The following is a 22,880-nucleotide window of genomic DNA, read 5'->3' on the forward strand; positions in this document are numbered from 1 at the left end:
AGCACTTAAAATGGAATAATCTGTATAAATTGAAATAGGAGAACAACTGACAAGCTACATTACTGCAGAGATTGACCTTGGATTATAGTAGATGGCAGCCTACACACAAGAGAAAAGTGTGTTCTTATTTCAAATAAATAAACAGCATGAAACAAAGTGGAAACACACAAAAAGAAGCATTGAGAGCTACTTAGATCCTGGGAGCAAACAACAGAACCCTTCCTAGATGCCATCGGTGTTGGGCCACAGATCTAAATTTATTTGTTTCTGTGCTGTCACTTTATGACCATCAAGAAACTCTGAGAGAAAACTAGAACAGCAGCAATGAAACACGATGCCCGAAGTTCCCTATTGTAACTTAAAATGGCTGGAAATCATAAAGAAAAAAACCAAAAAAGCATATACAAATATTATTTTTGTAAGAATTCATGAGTTAGATTCTTAGAGAAACATTGCATGTAGCTTCTCTCTTGAGGCCCAAATCCAATAGAGCCCCAATCAAAAGACTGAGGGACCAACTTCAATCCTTCCTCAGCAGTGAGGTGCTTTTCCAGATTTCCATAAACCAACTAGCTCTGCTCAGATTCAAGGAAAAGGAAGAACTCCAAGAGTAGCTAAGGCACTGCCCAAATTTGTCTATATCATAGAAAGAGATGTTAATTAATTTCTGTGAGTTTGGAATCTATTTCTAGTCAACAAGAGGAGAGAGAAAAAAATCAGCTACTTTGGTTTCCCTTGTTCTACCAAATGAAAGATAACCTGGAAATTCAACTGACCACTTGCCTGGGGAAAAAAAATCATAGCTCTGTTAGCCAAGGATGATAGTTGCTGTTGTAACCCTAATTTGATTAATTATCATAGTATCATAGTGCTGAGGGCTGGAAGAGACCTAAACAGATCATCAGGTCCGAGCCTCTGCCCCTAGCAGGAATGATCCCCTACCCCGGGCAGGAATGAGTGTGGGGTCATATCACCCCAGCCAAATATCTGTCCAGACTCCTATTGCAGACCCCCAAGGTAGGAGAGAGTACCACCTCACTTTGGAGCCCATTCCAGAGCCTGGCAGCCCTAACTGTGAAGCAATGTCTTCTGATGTCCAGCCTGAACCTTCTCTCTAACAATTTGTTGCCGTTATTCCTAGTAACCCCAGGTGGTGCCTGGGGGAACAGAGCCTCCCCCAATTCTCACTGGTTCCCCCTGGTGAGTTTGTAAATGGCCACCAGATCCTCTCTCAGCCTTCTCTTGTAGAGGCTGAATAGGTTCAGGCCCTTTAACCTCTCTTCGTAGGGCCTGCCCCACTGCCCCTGAACCATGCACGTGGCCCTCCTCTAGACACTCTCAATCCTAGCCACATCCCTCTTGAAGTGCAGCATCCAGAACTGGATGCAGTACTCCAACTGTGGCCTGACCAATGCCACACAGTGAGGAAAGATCACCTCCCTGGACCTGTTTGTGATGCATTTGTAGATGCACGACAAGGTGCAGTTAGCCTTACTAACTGCTTCCTCGCATTGGGGGTTTATGTCCATCCTGGAGTCAACAATGACTCTAAGATCCCTTTCTGCCACCGTTTTGACAAGAAGGGTGTTCCCCAGCCCATAGGTGTGTTGCTGGTTCCTTCTCCCTAGATGTAGTACCTTGCAGTTGTCTGGATTGAATTCCATCCTATTCTCATCCGCCCACCTGTGTAACCTGTCTAGATCTAGCTAGAATCTGTCCCTCCCCTCCAAAGAGCCCACCTTGCCTCACAACTTGGTGTCGTCAGTGAATTTGGACAGTGTGTATTCCACACCCACATCCAGATTGCTGATAAAGATGTTGAACAGTACAGGCCCCAGGACCGAGCCCTGGGGGACTCCTCTGCCCACATCCCTTCCATCCACCACCACTCTCTCAGTGCACCCATCAAGCCAATTTGCCACCCATCTGACTGTGTAGGCATCAATGCCGCAGTCACCAAGTTTTTTTAAGAGAATGTGGTGGGAAACTGTGTCAAAGGCCTTCTTGAAGTCCAGGAAGACAACATCTACTCCGACACCCTCGTCCAGGGACTTTGTGACCTGATCATAGAAAGAAACCAGGTTATTCAGGCAGGACCTGCCCTCAATGAACCTGTGTTGGTTGCCCCTGAGCATTATCTCCACTGCTGGACCCTTGCGGATGTGCTCCTTGATAATTTTCTCAAAGGTCTTCCCAAGGACCGAGGTAAAACAGACTGGACTATAATTGACAGGGTCCTCCTTTCTCTCCTTCTTGTAAATGGGGACCACTGGCCCTTTTTCAATCCTCTGGTATCTGGCCAGTGTCCCACGAGTACTCATAGAGCTGTGCCAGGGGCCCTGCTATGATCCCCGCCAATTCCCTCAGTACCCTCGGGGGAAGAGCATCTGGAACTACTGATTTAAACATGTCCAGCCCCTCCAAAAGTCCCCTAACTAGGTCATCCCTGGCCCTAGGCATGCCAGTGCCTCCCCTGGGTCTGTCCACAATTCTAGTGGGAATTATAATCTTTAATTTTTCTAGTGGGAATTATAATCTTATCTTCAAGGGTGTTTGTATACACCACATTTTTTACCTTTTTTGCATTGTGATGGCATGACTGTTTGCATGAGCTGGTTTTCTGGACCCTTTAAAAGTCTTTCTGGTGCATTAAATTAAACTCCTTTGATATAATTTAGTTTGGCTTGCCACGAATTAAAGCATCATGCCCATGGATTTGTTGCATACAAACACAAAGGCAGTCAAAGACATGTAATAAGTCTCTTTCTCCACCAGATGGTGATGCAACTCTTTTGTAGTCCACCCCATCAAATTGCTGCCTTTTTTTTTTGGCTGCCGCTTTTTTCTTCTGCCGTGTGCTAGCTCTCTGCTCCCACAGCTGCAGGGTAGGGCAAAGAGTGGGGGGCCCCAGGCTGGGGGAGACAGTATGAGACTATCCCGCTCTTCTGCAGTGCCTGCTGGGGACCAGGTTTAATTTATTTGAAATGCTAGTATGTGCAAACACTGATGTGACACTCCAAAATAAACAAGTTTAAATGTTATAAACCTATTTAATTAATGAGGATTAAACCCCATGATTTTTACAGGCATCCTAAATGCCTAGAGTTTGTTTTCTAGGATGGCCAGATGGTCCAAATTTTAGGTGTTTGGAGGGCCAGTTTGTCTTCTCACATAAACTGGCACAGTTTCAATGGTAATGGTAACTATACCTATTTACACCAACTGATCCTCTCTCCCTGAAATTCTGAAAAGAGTGTAAGAGGCTGCTACTACTTTAGAAGGACTGAAGTAGATACTAGAAACTTTTTGTAAATTAATATCAGAATATTTCAGAAGGGACTGTAACCATAAAGTCAATTTTAAACAAACTTTGGGTAAGATTTCTTCTTTACCTTTGAGTAAATATGGCATTTTTAAAGCCAAACTAGTTTTCCAAATATAAGGAGGGTAGAAAGAAGATGTAAAATAAAACCCATATCCAATCTTAGCTATGGTTTCATGAACACTGCTTAATAATATTGCCAATCCTCAATAAAAAGTCGTACCTAGTAAAGTGTTTGTTTACATCTAATATAGGACATTTGTGCTGGAGATATGAGTCATTTACACTACCACATAATTATGAAACATCATGAGCTACAAAAACACAACTGCCATTGTTTCCACTGGAGTTGTAGTCCAATTACTGTGTTTTTATTGTAATGCACCATACCATATATCACCATAATTCAGTGAATAAATAAGTCAAGTCTCCTACTGTATATAGTGTTTCTTAATTACCTGATGCATGATCTGTCAAATTTATTTAACAAAAGCTAAATGCAATTTTAAGTTACAATGCCTGAACAGAAGATTATGGGTTTTAGACCATTTTACTGGGTATTATTCAGTCATGTATGCCTAGTTATATGCACTAGCAAATCACTTCCAGACCCTTAAGAAAACAAATATAAACTACTTGTGAATACACATAACAAATAAAATGGAAGCTGCTTCTAGGAAGATACATGGACGTGTTTGGGGAGCCTGACCAACACCCCACATTTTACAGAACTGTGGAAAAGTAGACTATTACTAATCTGTACAAGCAGAGGTGTAACTGGATTTTTGAGTGCTCTGTGTGGCATCAGTAGATGTGCTGATGGTAGAAACCAGGCCAGCAGCATAGCTGCTGCTACTTTTGTGCCTTTCCCTCTTCCAGGGTCAGTACCCAAAACTGTTACCTGTCCGCTCCACTCCCCAGCCTCCCCCACCCCCACCTGCCTCCTTAAGTACATGACTTTCTGAAAGCATGGATTTCTCAACCCTTGCACCCACCAATAGGTAAATCATTCAGAAATGGATGGAAAGAGTAAGGAGGGCCACATATGCACATGCATATACACATAAGGAAACAATCTCCATCTCCTAATTCACACACCAAAGATCTGCTGTTGGGTATTGAAGTGAACTAAAAACACACTTTACAAGGAAGTTACTAAAGAAGCAAATCTAAAAGTTTGAAAACTGCCAAACAAGAGTTTGGGGCACTACAAACTAAAAAGTTAGAAACTAAATTCTCAGAGTTATTTCAGTGAAACTCCACTGGCTTCAGTATATCAGTCCAAGGACAGATTTTGACATAAAATTGTGCCAGAAGAACTACAGTGATATTTCCCAGTGTATGACATACCTGTTTAACTGAAAAATCTCCCCAGTTCTTTTGCAAATTTGGGTGGACTCAGCAGCTTTGGTAAATGGAAGTAATCCTGATACAATGAATAAGCTTCATATCCCTATTTCCCAATACCAATGGTATCACTGCACAGTTTTTAATCTATGATTACTTGCATAGGAGAAGTGGTATAGGAAATGCTTTGCCGGCTTTGGACCATTAGAGAATTCTTATTCACTAGATTGGCCCTCAAGGCTGCCAGTAGCATCTAGGTCCATAAATCAGCCTCACTAGACCTCATAATTACTTTGAGGTTTGGAGTATGTATGTATGTGTGTATATATAAAATTCATTTTCTGTCAGTCATGGGTTTCTGTAATACATATGTCTGACTTTTCCTTTCTCAGAAGGTTCAGTGAAGCTATTAGGTTGTATGCCGGCAGAAAAAGAAAACTGTTACATCAAGGGAAAAATGAAGGCACCATCTCTACCTGATTGCCTTTTCTACCTTAACTAATATCCATTTGAGAGCCCCAAAATCACAGCATATATTTCTAGGATCAATGTAAAAATACAGCCATATTCTTCATGTTGCTTTTCTTATTATTTGTACCTGAAGTAACAGAGGAATAAAGAAAGTGGATACAAGGGCAGAGAAGATGGCAAAGATAGATGAGACTGTGTATATGGGAAGCTACATTAGTAAGCAAGGAGGATGTGATTCAGCTGGCTCAGCTGAAAGTTGTTGAGGAACCACAGATGTTGTTTTAAAAAGAACATTGTAGAAAAACCCATTGGAGGTACTAAAGGAACTGGTTCATGTGACCAAAACTATTTATTTCCAAGACTATGAAAGGATGATATATGTAAGCTCTTATTTTTCTAGTCCTTTACTCTTGCTTCTCATTACTGCTCATTCAATTTACGGACACAAGTAAGGAAAATCCTAAATTCTAAAATTCTGGTTTCTTTGCTTAAGCTAATCTCTAACTATTGGCATCTAGAAGAAAACTACACTGAGATAAGTAACTGTCCACTACAGGGTTTTTGTACTTTTACAGCATTGCCAACTCTCATAACTTTTGGCATTGTTCTTAAAGTCTATGCTTCGGGAATGTGAAAAACCTAGGACTTTCTTTTTCATTATATATATATATGTGTGTGTGTGTGTGTGTGTGTGTGTGTGTGTGTGTGTGTGTGTGTGTGTGTATATATATATATGTATAGTAAAAATTAGTAAAAATTAACCAAAGCCTATACAGAGAGTGTGATATATATAGTGTGTGTGTGTGTGTGTGTGTGTGTGTGTGTGTGTGTGTGTGTACACACACACACACACACACACACACACACACACACATTATATATATGACACTTTCTGTATAGGCTTTGGTTAATTTTTACTATTTTTATTTTTAACAATTCCAAGGAGATGTATGCTTCATTGCTATAAAGGGTTCTGCATATTATGCTTAGATATTACCTCTAGCTAACAACATCTCACAAAGAGTTTAAGAGGGATTCTTGCTTTACAGCATCGCTTGCACTGAAAATGAACAATGATTAGAAAGGAATGTACTTTGACTGCTACCCTTGATGTAGCCTTTTGAAGATTCCAGTAGGCTTCCCCACTCCAGCCCTGCTCTGCTTGCTTTCATCCACATAATTACCCCACTTTCAATTAAGTTATCTAGTTCTTCAAACAGGAAGTTAATTCCCTGACTTCTGCTCCTAAGTCCTGGGAGGGGAGGGAAAGAAAAGAAAATCTTCCTGACTACAGGAAAAAAGTGAAGGACAGGAACAGGCAAAACCTAGCCCTTTCAGGAAAAAGAGGAATACTCATACTACAAAGAAGCTCCTTCTAGAGCCTCCAATAGAAACACCCTGAACACTTACTGTGTTCAAATCACTGAATTATTTTTTTTTAATTAAACAATGAGTCAGTCCTCACAATAGCTCTGTGAGTCAGAGATCAGGAGCTTCTGGATTACAAATAAAAAAAAAAAAATCAAGGTCTCCTGCCTCCTAAGCCTTGGCACAACATCACTAATCCACAAAGCAGCAGCACTCTGTTACAATACAGTTAACTACTTTTCAGTTCAAAGAGTAATTATACATACCCTACAGCAAACTGGTGATCACCAGTAGATAATGAACCACTGATTAAACTCCATATTGTATTAACTGTGGAAAAATCCTGAAGTCCTTACGCAGTTTGTGCTCTCTGAGGTTCTCATTGTCTTTAGAGTCTGTCTAAAATGTTACTTAGTCTGTCTACAATATTACTGATCTAGGGGCACATAACTTAGAAATGTTATAGATGCTGCAGTCATTATGTTGCTTGAGTCCTCAATTAGCTATGAAGGACCCAGCCCCTGTAGTGCACTCTGTACAGAACTCTCATTAAAGTTGATAGGAGTTTTGAGTGCAGACAGCTGTGTAGGTTCTGCTCCCAGAACACAAACGTAAAGAAAAAAACCCCAAAAAACGAATGCAGTGATTAATAAAGTTATTTTCTTTGCTGCTGCTGCTACCTTATTGCATTATTGTTACAGAATTTTCCATTCTAATTGCATATTCCCCCTTCAATGTCTCATTAAAATTTAGTCTTGTTAGGAATTCTTGTTTTTTATGATTTAACTTGTGTTCTGAATCTCATCAAAAAAGGAAAGATTATTAATTTTTTCCTTCTAAATAATGGAGAAATGCTTTCAAAGGCTGAATTTATTGGTGATAAGGGCTCAATTCACTTTCTCCATGTGAAGATTAAAAAAAAAAATAACAAACTCTTCATTGTATTTGCAAAATAAAAGTATTCATGGTGTAATGCCTGCTGCCTAAAATAATCCATTTTTATATATAGAAAGACAAAGGAATCTGAATAGCAAAGTGAGATATTAAAGCAGATAGGACAATCAGGGTCTGGCATAAGCTTTAAAAAATGAGTCCATCTTCATCAGTTTACTATGCAGTTTGATCAGCAAAGTACCTCTGTGCTAAAATTCAAGTGATGAAATATGCAGCTTGATCAGTAAAGTATGCAAAAATTCAGCAGCTATAGAATTCAGCTGAACCCATGAATTATACAGAAGATGGAGAGAGGTGCACAGCTGGATGTGTAAATTATGAAAGTGAATCAGCCAAGTATGCATCTTCATTAAAAAAAAAATTAAAAAGTGAGTATTAGAATTCTGCATGTCCCTTGACTTTGCACCTCTGCAGTTTGAGCTGCTAACTGTATCACAACATAACTACAAAAGCATTCAGCTAAATCAGGGAATCAAGGAATCAAGACATTCAGGGAATCAGGGAATCAAGACACTCGATAAGAAAACCACATACTGTAAATCAGACCTTTTGTTTCAATTCGGGTGGAATGAAATACAAGTATAAGCTAGCAGGATTCTACTGATTCATCTAAGTAAAGGCATATTTCCTTCATTGCTAAAACAATATGACTGGCATGACTTCACTCTTTAGCCTATCTATCATACATCTGATATCTCATTAATGTCAATACAGAAACTCCCATTGGTTCAGTGAGCTTAGAACTGACTTTTAGGGTGGGTACAGGTGTTCAGGGAGGTTTGGAAGAGGTTAGCTCATGTTAAAAATGGCCACCAGATCTAACTTAATTTACCCACACATGGACCTTACATTTAGATCCCAGGTTAGGTTGATCTAAGTGTGAACTATACAGAAGTTCCAGGAAGGTTAGATCAGTCAAAAAATGACCAACCCTATGTAACTTAAGTTTATCTTGGAGGTACCCTAAAATTAGATCAGGCATAGTTAGACCAATCTAACTGATTGGTTGCACACATTTTGAGTGTAGCCTCAGGGCTGGGAAATCCCCAACCCCTTCCCCCACTCCAAGACAGACAACTCCCCGGCCCCCTTACAAATCAGCCAGCTCCCCCAAAGGCTGCCAAACCCTCTAATTCCACAAGCTGCTCCTGCTGCTGGTTGTACTAGTGTTTGGCGGTGCTAGGAGCCAAATGAAGTAAATTGGGATGGGGGTAGGAGTGGGTGGGAACAAAGGAGGTTTGTTTGTCTGGAGGAGAAGGAGGGCTCGGGGGGGGGGGTTGGGGGTGGGGAGAGAGCCCCTTCCCCACAGATTCTAACAATCCCCTCTGTGAAGCCACCAGCCTACCCTATTAACCCAGTGCTACCTCCACACTGACTTCCTTTAATTGGGCTCCTGGCACCTGCAAACATCAGTAAAACTGGCCACAGGAGCAACCTATGGTACTGGGGGTGGCTTGGCAGCATTAAGAGGGCTGGAAAAGTCTAAGGGGGTTTGTCAGGGTTGGAAAGGCTCTCCAATTCCACCCTCCTGCACCCTCCCTGATATCCCAAGTTCCTTTGTGGATCCTGCTAGCCTCCTGATCCCACCAAACTCTTCTAGTCTCCCCCACCCCCTCACAACCCCCATCCTTCTAACTCCCTGTGGACCCTGCTAGCTTCTTTGATCCCCGCAAATCCACCCCACAGACCCTACTACCTCCCAAACTTCCCTGCAGGCCCCACTGCCCCGCCAATCTTGTCTGCCTGTCTCCTTCCCATGATTTACCTTAGGTCAGGCTCCTGGCACGTATTTAATCACCTTTTTAACCCAATCTAATACCCCAAACTTCTAAGTGTAATATCCATATGAAGCCTTAGTGTTAAAGCTTCATATGTTATGGCTGTTATATATGTAACAGAAACTAAGAGATCTAGCTTGGGTACAGGACTAAGTCTAGTAATGGGAGCAAAAAGCTCTAGGCAACCTAATTAATCCACAAACTAGGTAAATTTGCTAAGTCACCAGTCTATCTTTGCTAGACTAATTCCAGTATCCAAGCATATTTATACTGCACTGAAGAATAAAGTGCGAACATGTCTGAAAAAAACAGGTTGTTCTCTTACTTACATATGCATAAATTAGAAGTAACATTTATAATGCCAATGAAATTAATCTGGTATAAAACTTGTATACATATTAGGACAGAGTTTCTTTGTTTTACCCAGTAGAGGCCAAATACCTCTTTGGGTTTGGGTTATGTAAGTTTGACTCCACAATTTTTTTTCTGGAATAACTTTCTTAAATTGCCTAAAACTTTAAATGATAAACTTAGGTACAAACTGCTAGGTTTCACTTGTTTCATGATAAAGCCACATGGAAAGAAAAAATGTGTATAGATTCAGTTCAGAACTATAAAGGGACCAGAAGTGATCAAACAGACCATTAACTTGACCAAACTTTCCAGTTAACTAAGTTTATAGTTTGAAATTGTATCAAAATATGATCAAATTTCATGTAATTTCTTCCCCTACAAATATTTCACACTGATCCAATGATGACAGGCCTAAATTTAACTTCAAGATGAATACAACTGAGCCTTACAAGAGCAGCTGAGAGTGGCTTGTCCATTTTCAACAATAGTGCATTAAGTGCATAGACTTCCTGTCATATTAGTTTCTTTCTACACTGGATGCTACATGTTCTTTACTTTGCCTAGCATGCTAGGAAGAGTGGCCATATGCACATGCTCTACGAGTCGGAGGTTGGGGGAGATGCTTTAATTAGAGTGGCTCTCTACTTAAAGCATCTAAAGCATCTCATGTATCAATATCCTGGTGCTTAAAAAAGGCAGTGGGAATGCTTTAACTAAAGCTTGCTTGATGAGCTTTAGTTAAAGTACCCTCTCTGCCATTTTTAAGAGCCAGGACTGATACATGAGATGCTTGAGTACTGCAATTACAATGCTCCAGCAGGCTTGATTAATTGATCTTGTGCACATCAGAGCAGCCTCGCTGCTTGTGTGTTGGTGCCCAGTCTTTTTATGTTACTGTATTTACTTGAATCCAAGATGAGTTTTTTTTTTCCCCCATCAGTCAGCATGGAGAAAAGAAGCCCTGTCTCGGATTTGAGTACCAACACAAGGCACACTGTGGTCAGCTCAAATTTTGGCTCCAGTTTGGGGCTGAAGCTGAAACTAAGCCATTGCCTGACCTATGCTAGAATGGCTCATTTGGTAGGGGAAGTGGCATGTGCCCCAGGGAAGTGCAGAGGCCATGGTGTGTGTGTGGGAGAGGACCTGTAACCTGCCCTCTCCACCCCCTGGCCCCTATGACTGTGTCTTCCTCCCTACCCCTGCCTCCCCAACAGTCTGATCCCCTGCTATAGCCTTCCTCCCTCTCCTGATCCTGCCCCCTCCCCTTTACCTCCAGCCTGGTGCCTTCAGCTCTGATGCAGCCCAGTCCAGAGCTGACACTGATTCTCCCAGGCTGGGATGTGACGGGCCTGAGCCAAGGCCATGCTACCACTGACTGCCTCAGAGGAGCAATGCTGTAGCAGAAAGTAAGGGGGAAGAAGTAATCAGGGAGTGGTGGAAGGGAAAGCACAGGATGGCAAGGGATGGGCAGGTTGTAAGGGGAGAGCAGGAAGTGGGGGAGACAGGGAATCAGGGGGGCCAAGCACAGGCACAGGGGCAAAAGTTGGGCCCGGGCAGTGGGGACCAGGTACAGGAATGGAGGGCCAGGTGGGACATGATAGGGGGCAGGCACATGGTAGGAGTCAAACTATAACATTTATAATTGTCAATGTATAGATTTCAATTATTGGGGAAACTGTGTTAAATTGAAATTGTTTTGGATTTGGGTAAATATGGTAGTGTCTTTGGTTTCTAAAGGTCCTGCTACTAGTTCAAATTGTAGCTGGATAGAAACTAGCTGTAAAGTTGTTACACATTTTCAAGTACTAACTTTATAACCGGTTGACTCTTTTTTATAGCTACATGAACATTTTTCTGGAGTGATGATTACTTTGCACATATGGCTGGTCTAAATATATCATGCAATCAACCAGTTAATTGTGTAATATATGTAATATAAGGCCTAAGGTGACCTGATACTGCCAAGACCAATTTTGCACTGGAATAAGGAAGTGAAAATTCATTGAAATCAGCAGCTTCATCCACTTATACCCACTGAAGACTTTAACTTACACTTTCAGTCTCATTTCTGGTGATAATCCCTACACCTCCATTAATATTTGTACTTGTACAAGTTTTATACTTTGTATTGGATTTCAAAATGCACAAATTTCATATCTAAATACTACTTCATGATTTTTTTTTTAAATATGGCATAACAATTGTAAGATAGGATAGATGTTCTGTCTCTTGAGAAATAGTCTGTGTTGTAAATAACCTCAATAACAAAATTAATTCCATATTTTATACAGGAATATATTTATCCATGCCCTCTCATCAAATATCATAATGTCTCATATATAAATCTTCTGTCATTCTGCAAAGAGCTTATTGCAGACGATAATTAAGTGAAATACATGTAAAATACTTGAGTGTTTTCACAGCTCCTTACAGTTTTTTGTTAATCTAACTTACTTATTTTAGGTATTTAGTATAATTGCTTGACAGTTAAAGTCAAATTGTTTTAACTATTCATGACCCTCATAGTCTTCATTTAGGCAACATGGGATAATTATAGTCAGATTAAGAACTCAATCAACCTCAAATGAAATTTGTTACAGTAACGCATTTACTTTTCTCTTGTTACTACAATGGATGAGTGTGGGAGAATGATCAAAGCTCAGCTGTTTAGACTAATAAAAAATTATGAAGCTAAATGCCATGGTTGCTTAGAAACATGTATATAGTTTAGTCCAAAGCTGTATCCTCTGTGGGTGAATGATTAATGAATTTGTAGCACTTGTTTAGAGCAGGAAAATAAAGGAAGTAAATTAAATTAGTAACACGTTTGCAAAGGCAAATTAAGACAACTAGAGAGCTAGCCACTCAAAAATATTTCATTGGATAAAATGGAAGAGATGTAGTAACAAGATTCTTCAGATTAAACTAATTTAGGTTAAGTACAGATGTTAAGGAGCCTGAGGCAGAAGTGCTGTAAATATAGGGGGCTTGGAGCCTGCTTGCACAGGCTGCATGCAGCAGCCTGGAGGTGCTGCCACACACATCCCAGGAGGCTGGGGGAGTAGCTGAGCAACCAGACACCCCTGTGTGGCCAGTGAGGCCCCCCTCCCCCAGTTCACCCTCCCACCAGCTGGCTACTGTCAGCACCTGTGGCTGGGGAGGTGAGAGGGCAGGGAAACAGAGAATCTCTGCTCCATGGACTCAGCCTGGCCCCCAACCAAGACCCATGCCTGCAAGTTTGGGGGTTCTATGCAGCAGACAGGCTCTGTTTCCCCAGGCTACTTGTTGACATGTGGACCTGTGGCAACTTTAGTGAATGTGACGAATATTGTACCGTCCTCTCTTACTGGGACCTCTCCCCAACCTCAACTCACCTGCCACAACTTGATGTTATTGGGTTTATTAGGTGAAAGGAGGGATGCAGTGGTGTTCTTCTCAGAGGGGAACCCGGAGATGGAGGTACTTACAGTTGTGTCTTGATGCTTCTCAGGGCTCCATCTCCCCTACACCACATCCACTCACCAGCTGCTTGGGTGTTGCCAGTGTAGATCCTCCATGCCCCTATAAGCCCCTTTTCCTGAGGGGTCGGGCAGTGACTATGGCTCTGTTAGTTTCTCCCCTTCTTTTCCTTTTTCTTTTTTTTTTTTTTCATCAAAGCTGCTGGAGCCCCAGACCCTGGTGCCCGAGGGCTGGACTCCTGACATCAGGAAGGTAGCTGGTGGCAGGGGAGAATGAATCCTCCCCAGCCTAACGCAGGGACACTAACTCCCCAACTCTGGAGTCAGGCTCCGTGCCTGCAGCAATGTCCCTGCCAGCAGCCAGAGTCACCCCATGCCTGGCATGCTGCTGCGGCTGCTGCTGCGGCCGGCCGGCCGGCCGGCTGGCTGGCTCTCCTCCCCCACCACCCTGCCAGCTTCTGGCAGGGTTTTTAAACCTTCCTGTAGTGGCATCTCCTGCTGCTGCCATTGGCTCAGGGCTTCCCCACCCAGGAAGCAGCTGTTTGAAAAGCCGGTGAAATGCCAGCTCGCGTGGCCACAGCATTGGTTCCTCTTCTGGCCACGTGCCTGCAGGGAAGTTTTCCTGGGGTTGGGGAGTCTTTTTACCCTGTGCTAGGCTTCCCTAGGCCCCCACAGACCCTGTGGGGGCTTCTCACTGCCACAGGACCTGACCTGAGAGCCTGCAAGCTTGAAGGGGTGGTAACCTATACAGCAGAGATGTTCAGTTCCCCAGCTGTAGCCAAGAGCCTGGGGAAATGGAGCCTCTCTGCTGCATGGAACCAGTCCATGCAGCTACTGGGAGAGGGACCCTGGACTCCTTCCCCTGCAGCACCCCTGACTGGGCTGGAGCACACTACAGGGAGCTGCATGGCTGCAGGGACAGAAACCTCCCTTCTCCCACCTGCCACCAACCAGGCACAGCTAGGCTAAGAGCCTGTCACTGACTAGGGTCAATGACTGCTAAGGGGGTAGGGCTCTGCCCAAGGCTAGAGTGAAGCTCTGCACTGGGATGGTGATTGCACTCTAAGTTAACTCTCAATGGGATCTGGCACAGATTTTTGATAAATCATTCTAAAAGAAAGCATTTTAATCCAATACCTCATCCATCAAAGGTTAAGCACTCTAAGTGCCATGAATGTCTGTTCAGTTATGGCTTTAGAGCACTTTCTGCTTGCTAAAAGTGCAATACGTGTAATGTCTGTACCTAGGCTTAATGTCAGGAATGTTTAAAAGAAAACTGACACTAGGGTCCAGATCCTAGTCTTGACTAAGAAAAATTACAATGTATTTAAAGAAGTCCAGATGTTAGTATTTAAGATGCCCAAAACACTTGAAGTCATTCAAGTATGCCCCATGAAGATTTTAGCAATGATAGAGACATTAAATATATCTAATTTCCAAATTTAAAGATCCCACCTAAAAATTAAATTGTATGAAACTGCATTCATTCTAGAGATAAAATTCAGTCATGAATCAAAATACCCAAATGCCATAAATAAAAACTTCAGTTTGGTTTAGTAATTTACAAACAATCAAGATATGTGGCTATGATTATATTAGAAAAAGGTACACTGCTGTTGATATTTTTAGTAAGTCTTTTACCTTCTTTTCTATGCTTTAGAAGTCTGAAATATTACATATTCTTCCAGAGAAATCAGTTCTTATCAGAGGAATATATTCCTTTGAAGACATGGTTTTTAAAATCCATTATTTTTTCTAAACATCACCTGCGTCTTATTTGATTTTTTAAGAAGGTAGTAAAAAGACTGATTAAAAGAGCTACCATTAAAGTTATATTTCTGTAAATCTGTTCTGGGTAAATGTCAAGTTCAAGGGCATCATATTCGAAAGAATAAAGTAAATCTATAAAATACATTAGATATTGTTTATCAGATAAACAATTAGAGGATTTTTTGTCTTGGAATCTGAGAAAAGTATTGCTGAAGTGCTAAATTCTAGGTTTCTTAGCAACATCCTGCTTCTGAGAGCAATTATTAAGACCTTGGTTTTTAGCTTGGCCTTAATCCTATTTATTTGAAAAATTAACCCTAATATTATCAATTGCCACATATTTTTCCACCTGCCAACTTCTGAGATATGATCTTTAAAATAATGGCATTGCTTATTGAAGAATAGGATTTTAGAGCATTTTCCAGTTTTCAAAAATGTATAGGTATAATTTTTTCCCATTCATGTAAAGGAGTTAATCACAGGGCTTTACACTTGAAAAGATCAAAAAAGTTGCACTTTCTTAAAAAAAAAAAAAAAATCAACACTTGAAAAAAATCTCACTTTTTATACAGTATGTACTATATATACCATATGTTATGGAATGGCATAGTTTAAAAAACTTTGTTTGATCTCATTTTGGATAATGGACATAACTCACTTTGTCTTTTGTGAGTAATGTGGACGTCTCAACTACATTCAATCCTAATAAAAAACCCTGTACTCCTACCAGCACTATCATGTTTTCATTATTCATAACATAGGGCTGGAAGAAATCTGTGTCATTGAGTGTAAACCCCTACAAAGACAACAACAAACAACTCTTCAACAATTGACCCTAACCCTCACACACCACAATCATCATGATATACCTAACAACAACCATCCTATAGTTTACAGCAGAAAAAGAGCAGAAGAGGCAGGGGCGCTATCAATATCTTATGTCACTGCAATATCTGTAGATTTGTAAAGTATTCAGTTCCACCAGTTTTTGTTTTCTTACCAGCATCCTTTATGGCCTTCATTTTGTTCATTTGTTAAGCCAAAATCATACAGACCTATTGTTGTTTTTAAAATTATAATACAGATGGGTCCACCAAATATTATCCTTATTTTCTTTCAGTTATCCAGAGATTTATTTTACTAGAGCAGGGATTTTCAACTGGGGGTACGCATACCCCAGGGGCACTTCTAATGGCCTCAGGGGGTACTTGGCAGCAGGTGCCGCCACTGGCATTTCTGCTCCCACCCCGAGTCACCTATTGGCCGCTGGGGGAATCCCCCCCACCTCGTCTGGTGCTAGGGGACTCCTGCCTTCTTGACTGACCACTGGGGATACAGTGACCCAAAAAGGTTGAAAACCCCGATACTAGAGGGCCCAAATGTGGCTTGTTGGATGGAGCAAATATGCCCCCTGGCACTGGTTATCCATACTCTGGAGAAAATATGAAAGAGAGATTTTTGAGTAAATGAATGAAGCTCCTGCCCAGTACAATGGGATATGTAAATTCTTAGGACTTTAAATGACGGTAGAAATTAATTTGTTATGAGGTCCCCAGTAAGTTTCATTTTTAAGTGAAATATGCACTGAAAAAAAGTTTTATTCAATCTCAACATATTCAATAGTACTGTAGATAGGCCATCCAATATTCCAACAAAGAAAATATGACTTCCTCTTTTTATAAGTGCTCCTAGTTCAGTGGAGACTGTTCTCAGTACATCATTCATTATAGCTTCCCTGGGTCATGACTCCCTTTCCCATCTAGTTTATTATACAACTTGCATCAAATGTATTTCCTGCAACAAATTTTATAGCACTAGCACATTTAAATTATGTAAGCACCTTTTTTGCACTTAGTTTTGAACACTAATCTTTTCACACTAAATGAGGTAAGATAACTCTAAAATACCAACTCAGAAATTTGCATCACTATGCAATCATAATTAATAAATTAATTCATAGCAAAATTCTGAAAGAGAGAATACAGAAGATTCCCTGCTTAATTGTCTATCCAAGATGTAAGGTAACCATAAAATTGCAATGAATATATAAGAGTATGCTTTCTTTTTCCTTCCAAAAGGTTTCTTGAAAGACAGTTTTGGATCATACAAATGTAATGCAAATATGGTCCTAAAGTGTGATAATTTAGTTTGGGCTTTAACTTTATAAACCCTAATTCTATAGACCCATTATGCAACCAAATTTCTGTTTTGGCCTAATCTAGTAATATATAGAAGAGATGAAAGAAAAAAAGGAGACTATTTAAGGTCCTGATTTTGCTTAAATCATGTAACATACCTCAAGGTACTGAACACCCGCAACCCCAGTTAGAGTTTACTTGTTGCTTTCTCTCACTTTTTTTTCCCTCTCTCAAATTGACTACTTTTATTTTAGAGACTAAAAATAAAATCTGGCAGTAATACAAAATGAATAAGAACATATTGAAAGAAATCTATTCACTTCCAAATTTACATATTTTAGGGGATTTTCACGTTTTCATCTTTATTTGGAACAGAAAAGATATATATTCTTTCAAGTTCCAAGATGACTTGTCTCCTAGTTTGTCCTTGTACTCTATTTCCAAGTCTAATATAGTCATCTCGATAAAATTTATATTTTAAATTATACCATAAAAAGGCAGCTAGTTTTGCTCTGGATTGCTTATAAATGCTGCCCAGAGGACTTCACATTCTGCCATACTTTCATGGCTTTTCCAAATTATTTCCAGCAACTGGAATCATTCCCAAATAATTCTACAGTAAAGTACTTTTCTTTATACCTGCTTTCTTAGGGCCTTGTTACATGTTGCACTTTGAGCTGCTCAAATATTGATTAATATTAGTGGTAGCTCACATTTGGAGCAGTCACACCTTAAGGCTAAAAACCTTCTCTAACTGGCCTCTACCTGCACAGAAATGCCTTGCCACTAGAGGGCTGGTGAGCAGTGGCCTAAGTAGGAGCTCCAGCTTTGAGTTACCACTACAGGGCTGGTGAGCCAGGACAGGCTTCTATCCCTGCTCTGGGGTGAGGTGTAAGAGATGGGTTGGCAGGAGGCAGAAACATAAAGTTAGGAGGCAGAAGAGTTAATGGAATGGGGTGGGTAATGCAATAGGATGTGGAAAGGAAATGGAGGTGGGGAAAGGACTTTTTAGCATGTACTATTTCTGAAGTCCATGGTCATTCAGTAGAATAAACCGAAAACAAATTATCCATTTGTAGAAATATGCCATTTTTTAGATTATTGAAATCTCAAACTTCAATATTTATAATTGTTTCTAAACTATGTACTATTTTGGAGATCTAAATCAAGAAGTTCTAAATATTTTTTTTATTTTGTTCTTATCAAGATATAGGTTTCACTAATAGTTTTGTCTGAGTTAGAGCTCTATAAAAACTGAAAACTTGGGCCGGTTGGAGAATGCATTTTTCCGTCTCAGAAAATTTCTATTAATACAAAAAAAACCCCAAATCCAAAACCAAACAAAAACTGTTGGCAGAAATGTTCATGGACATATTTAACTCTTTGACAAAACAATGAAAAAATCCCCCAAATGGCTGAAAACTTTCTATTGAAAATTGAACATTTCTATTTGGAAATCCTGGGGAAGTGCTTATTGAGAACCTGAAATCTGTTGTTTCATGCCTCCATTTTCCACTGTTCGTAAAGCTAGGCTTCCTAACTTGACTACAACTTCAGTGATGGATTGTGGTCTCCTCTCCTGGATTATTGAGTTCAGGATCCTGAGGAAAGGAAGGATGGAGAGCAGCAGAGTAAGGATCCTGGACTTCAGAGAAGCAGACTTCCACTCTCTCAGGGAACTCATGGGCAGGATCCCATAGGGACCTAGTCTGAGGGGGAGAGGAGTCCAGGAAGAAGAGTTATTGCTTGGGCTGGCAGGCATGAAGTCAGGAAGGCCAAAGAGCAATTGGAGTTGCAGCTAGCAAGCGATGTGAAGGGTAACAAGAAGGGTTTCTACAAGTATGTCAGTACCAGTGGGAAGATCATGGAAACTGTTGATCCCTTACTGGATAGGGGAGGCAACCTAGTGACAGAGAATGAAGAAAAGGCTCAAGTATTCATTGCCTTTTTCACCTCAGTCTTCACAGGCAAGATCAGCTCCCTGTCTATTGCAGCAGGCAGCACAGTTTGGGGAGAAGGTGAGAAGCCAACAGTGGTAAAAGAATAGGTTAGGGACTATTTAGAAAATCTGGACATGTATAAGTCCATGGGAATAGAGGGGATGAACCCAAGGGGAGTTTTGGGGGAAGAATAAGTTGAAAGAAATGGATTGGATAGGGATATGTAGACAGATTCTATTGGGAGTACTGTGTGAGCTGGCTGCTGTGATTGAAGAGCCACTGGCCATCATCACTGAAAACTTATGGCGATCAGGAGAGGTCCCGGATGATTGGTAAAAGGCAAACATAGCTCCCATATTTAAGAAAGAGAAGAAGGAGGATGCAGGAAACTACAGAACAGTAAGCCTCACCTCATTCCGTGGCAAAATAGTGGAGCAAATCCTCAAGGAATCCACTTCTAAGCACTTGGAGGAGAAGAAGGTAATTAGAAACAGTCAGCAAGGAATCACCAAGTTATGCCTGACCAACCTGATTGCCTTCTATGATGAGATGACTGGCTCCGTGGATGCAGGGACTCAGTGGATGTAATATACCTTGATTTTAACAAGGCTTTTGATACAGTCTCCCACAACATTCTTGTAGGAAAGCTAAGGAAGTCTGTGCTGGATGAATGGACTGTAAGGTAGATAGAAAACTGGCCGCAGAATCGAATGTAGAGGGTAGTAATCAATGGGTCAATGTCTAGTTGGCAGCCAGTATCAAATGGAGTGTTCCAGGGGCCTGTTTTGTTCAATATCTTCATCAACAACCTGAAAGATGGCATAGAGTGCACCCTCAGTAAGTTTGCAGATGACACCAAGCTGAGGGATGCTGGAGGGTAGGGAGAGGATTCAGAGTGATCTAGACAAATTGAAGGATTGGGGCAAAAGGACTCTCATGAGGTTCAATAAGGACAAGTGCAAAGTCCTGCACTTAGGATGGAACAATCCCATCCCCTGGTACAGGCTTGGGGCTGACTGGCTGGGCAGCAAGTCTACAGAAAAGGATCTGAATGTTACAGTGGACAGCAAACTGAATTTAAGAAAGCAATGTGCCCTTGTTGCCAAGAAGCCTAACAGCATACTGGGCTGCATTTGTAAAAGTGTTGCCAGCAGATCAAGGGAAGTGATATTCCCCCTCTATTTAGCACTGGTGCAGCCAAATCTGGAGTACTGTGTCCAGGTTTAGGGCCGTCCTCCCTCCCCCCCGCTATAGAAAGGATATGGACAAATTGGATATTCCAGTGGATGGCAATGAAAATGGTGAGGGGGCTGGGGGACATGACTTAGGAGGAGAGGCTGAGGGAGCTGGGTTTATTTAGTTTAGAGAAGGGAAGACTGAGAGGGGGATTTAACAGAAGCATTCAACTACCTGGAAGGGGGTTCAAAAGAAGATAGGGCTAGACTGTTCGAAGGGGTGGCAGTTGACAGAGCAAGGAGCAACCCTCTTAGGTTGCAGGAAGGGAAGTTTAGGTTAGATATTAGGAATAATTTTCTCACTAGGAGGGTGGTAAAGCACAGGAACAGGTTACCAAGAGAGGCTGTGGAATCTCCATCCTTTGAGGTTTTCAAGACCTGGCCAAGACAAACCCTTGGTTGGGATGATGTAGTTTGGGATGGTCCTGCATTAAGCAGGGGTCTGGACTAGATGACCCTCCTGAAGTCCCTTCCAGCCCAAATTTTCTATGATTCTGTGATGGGATTCACGGAACATCATAGTAAATGTGGTTTGGCTGGGAATATCTATTCACACAGGACAGTGAATGATGATACATACAGATAACCATTCCCCAGAGGTACCATAGTAAGTAGAATTTCTGATTATCTTGTTATTTTTTATCGCTTTCGGCTAGATTGTTTTCTACATTCATTTCCTTTCTTTCTTTCTTTCTTTCCACTAAAAATATTTCCATGGAAAATCTTCAACCAGACATATAAAACAACAAAGTATCTACATGTTAATTGCTCAGCAATACACTGTAATGGTTTCACTACAGCTGCTCAAATAATATTGTGTGTGTTATTTATTTATACAACTTTATTCTCATTTTAAAACTTGTATCACTGATAAACAAATTCAATTTATCACATGACATGATACTTTATAGAGCTGAAGGCAGCAGACTCAGTTCTCTCAACCTTGTAGTGTTAATCTAATTCTCTCATAACTTTAAATTTTGTGTAGTATGTTCTTGTAGTACAGCATGTCTTTTATGCAGTTAAATGGCTCCTGTGCACCAACAGCTGCATTGCTGTACTGAGTGAGGCAACTCTTGCATAAGAGTTCACACATATGGATTGATGATCCATGTTCAAATTTGAATGAAAAAGGCAATGTGTTGCTATTATTACTGCCAGCAGGCTATTCGCTTACGTTCAGGTTACTACATTTAAGAGAAGTCAATGTTTTATTACTTTGCACAGTGGCAGTATCCTAGCCAACAAGGTCAATCCAAGGTGCAATTATTGATAACTTAAAACTTTTCTTACTGTTTTCCCATTTCTCATCAGAATATTTGTTAATGTCATATTGGTAAACATCATTTGGAATATTCAGAGACATTCAAAGGAGACATTTTGTAAGCAACACTTCCCTGTTTTAGTTTTTAAAGAGCTGTAATAAATTGATTAAGTTTTCACAATAATGAGTATAATGTTTTTGCTTCTATGTATAGTTTGTCTGTATTAAGGTTCACATTTTGGGGCCTCTGTCAGATACATCATGGAAAGAATCATACATTCTGCTAGTCACTAACTTGGGGGTAGACTAAGTAACACACTTTAATGATTACATTGTCGTCTTTTACTGGTCAAGGTAACCATCTCATTTAGGTTCTCTCTCTCTCTCTCTCTCTCCCTCCAAATAAGCAACTGCAACAGATGTTCCTGCTTACTAATGGAAAGATTATATAAACAACATTCTCTGTGTTACTGTATTATAGAAGCTTTCCAACCAAACCACTTTGGGAATAAATAGACTGCTGAACTTGTAACTCATTATTCCATCTCTTTACTGCTTTACCTTCACAACAGATTTACAAACCTTGTAAACTGATCCCTAAAAGAGACCCAGGATATGCATCTTCATTGATTTACCTGCTCTTCAGCATCAGAATGTAGAATAGCCAGCTTGTAAAATATATGGACCAACTTGATTGTTAAAGACAGACAGCTTTAAAAACAAGAAACTTTGCACTTTATTTATATTAAGCTCCTATTCCCAAGTGGATTCATCTTACGTTCTGAGAATCACACTCCTGGATGCCTTGGTTTCCTTCTTTTGCTGAGGCAACTTGAAGGGTCTCTTTCTCTGTGGATGCACTTTGCTGAAGACAGGGAAGAGAAGTGAAAGTGAAAAAATTATATCAAACATACACATGGGTTACAAACATATCACGCACAAAAATCATGCTTGTGCACAGAATCAGTTGTAAATAATTGACTATCATAATTGTTATTTACTATCTACTTTGTATTTTCTACCAGTGCAGATATGCTATGTTGCCTCCCCCAGTTTGCCCATCCTGCCTCTATGCAAAGGTGTGTCTGGGTTGGGGGAAGATGTAGCATCCAGCTACTTTGTGTTAGAGCTGTTAAGAGCACCTCTACACTAGAAAACTTTATGACTGGCCATTTAAGACTAGTTGGTTTTATACGCTCTACCATCTCAAAGAAGTAACGATATTGGAACAAAATAAACAAATCTGGAACAGTGTTTTATATGGAATTTATACAATAGTTAGGTAGATACATCAGCAGAGTAGTTTTGAATAAATGTTAATATTTCCAGGTTCTTTTAGCCTTCACAAGAACTATAGTAGAGGATAAGACAACAAATACATTAAAAGAAAATATATCATTACAACTGAAGAATTATTTTAAAGGCAAATTGGGCATCAACAAGTGTCCATTTTATAGGGGTTTGCGAAGCTTTCAGCACTG

The 22,880-nt window shown here is 40.6% G+C and overlaps 1 protein-coding gene across 4 annotated transcripts in view; it reads right to left on the minus strand.

The window, feature by feature from the left end:
- Positions 1-22,880, minus strand: part of LUZP2 (leucine zipper protein 2) — a 488,403-nt gene that overhangs the window by 7,694 nt on the left and 457,829 nt on the right. For all 4 annotated transcript variants that reach the window (XM_025200387.1, XM_025200385.1, XM_025200386.1 and 1 more), the window contains one exon: positions 22,178-22,264. In XM_025200387.1, coding sequence (XP_025056172.1) covers positions 22,178-22,264 — 87 coding nt within the window. The remainder of the gene's footprint in view (positions 1-22,177; positions 22,265-22,880) is intronic.

The sequence above is a fragment of the Alligator sinensis genome, unplaced genomic scaffold (genome assembly GCF_000455745.1).
Source record: "Alligator sinensis unplaced genomic scaffold, ASM45574v1 scaffold165_2, whole genome shotgun sequence".
In the NCBI taxonomy this organism is placed as follows: domain Eukaryota; kingdom Metazoa; phylum Chordata; order Crocodylia; family Alligatoridae; genus Alligator; species Alligator sinensis.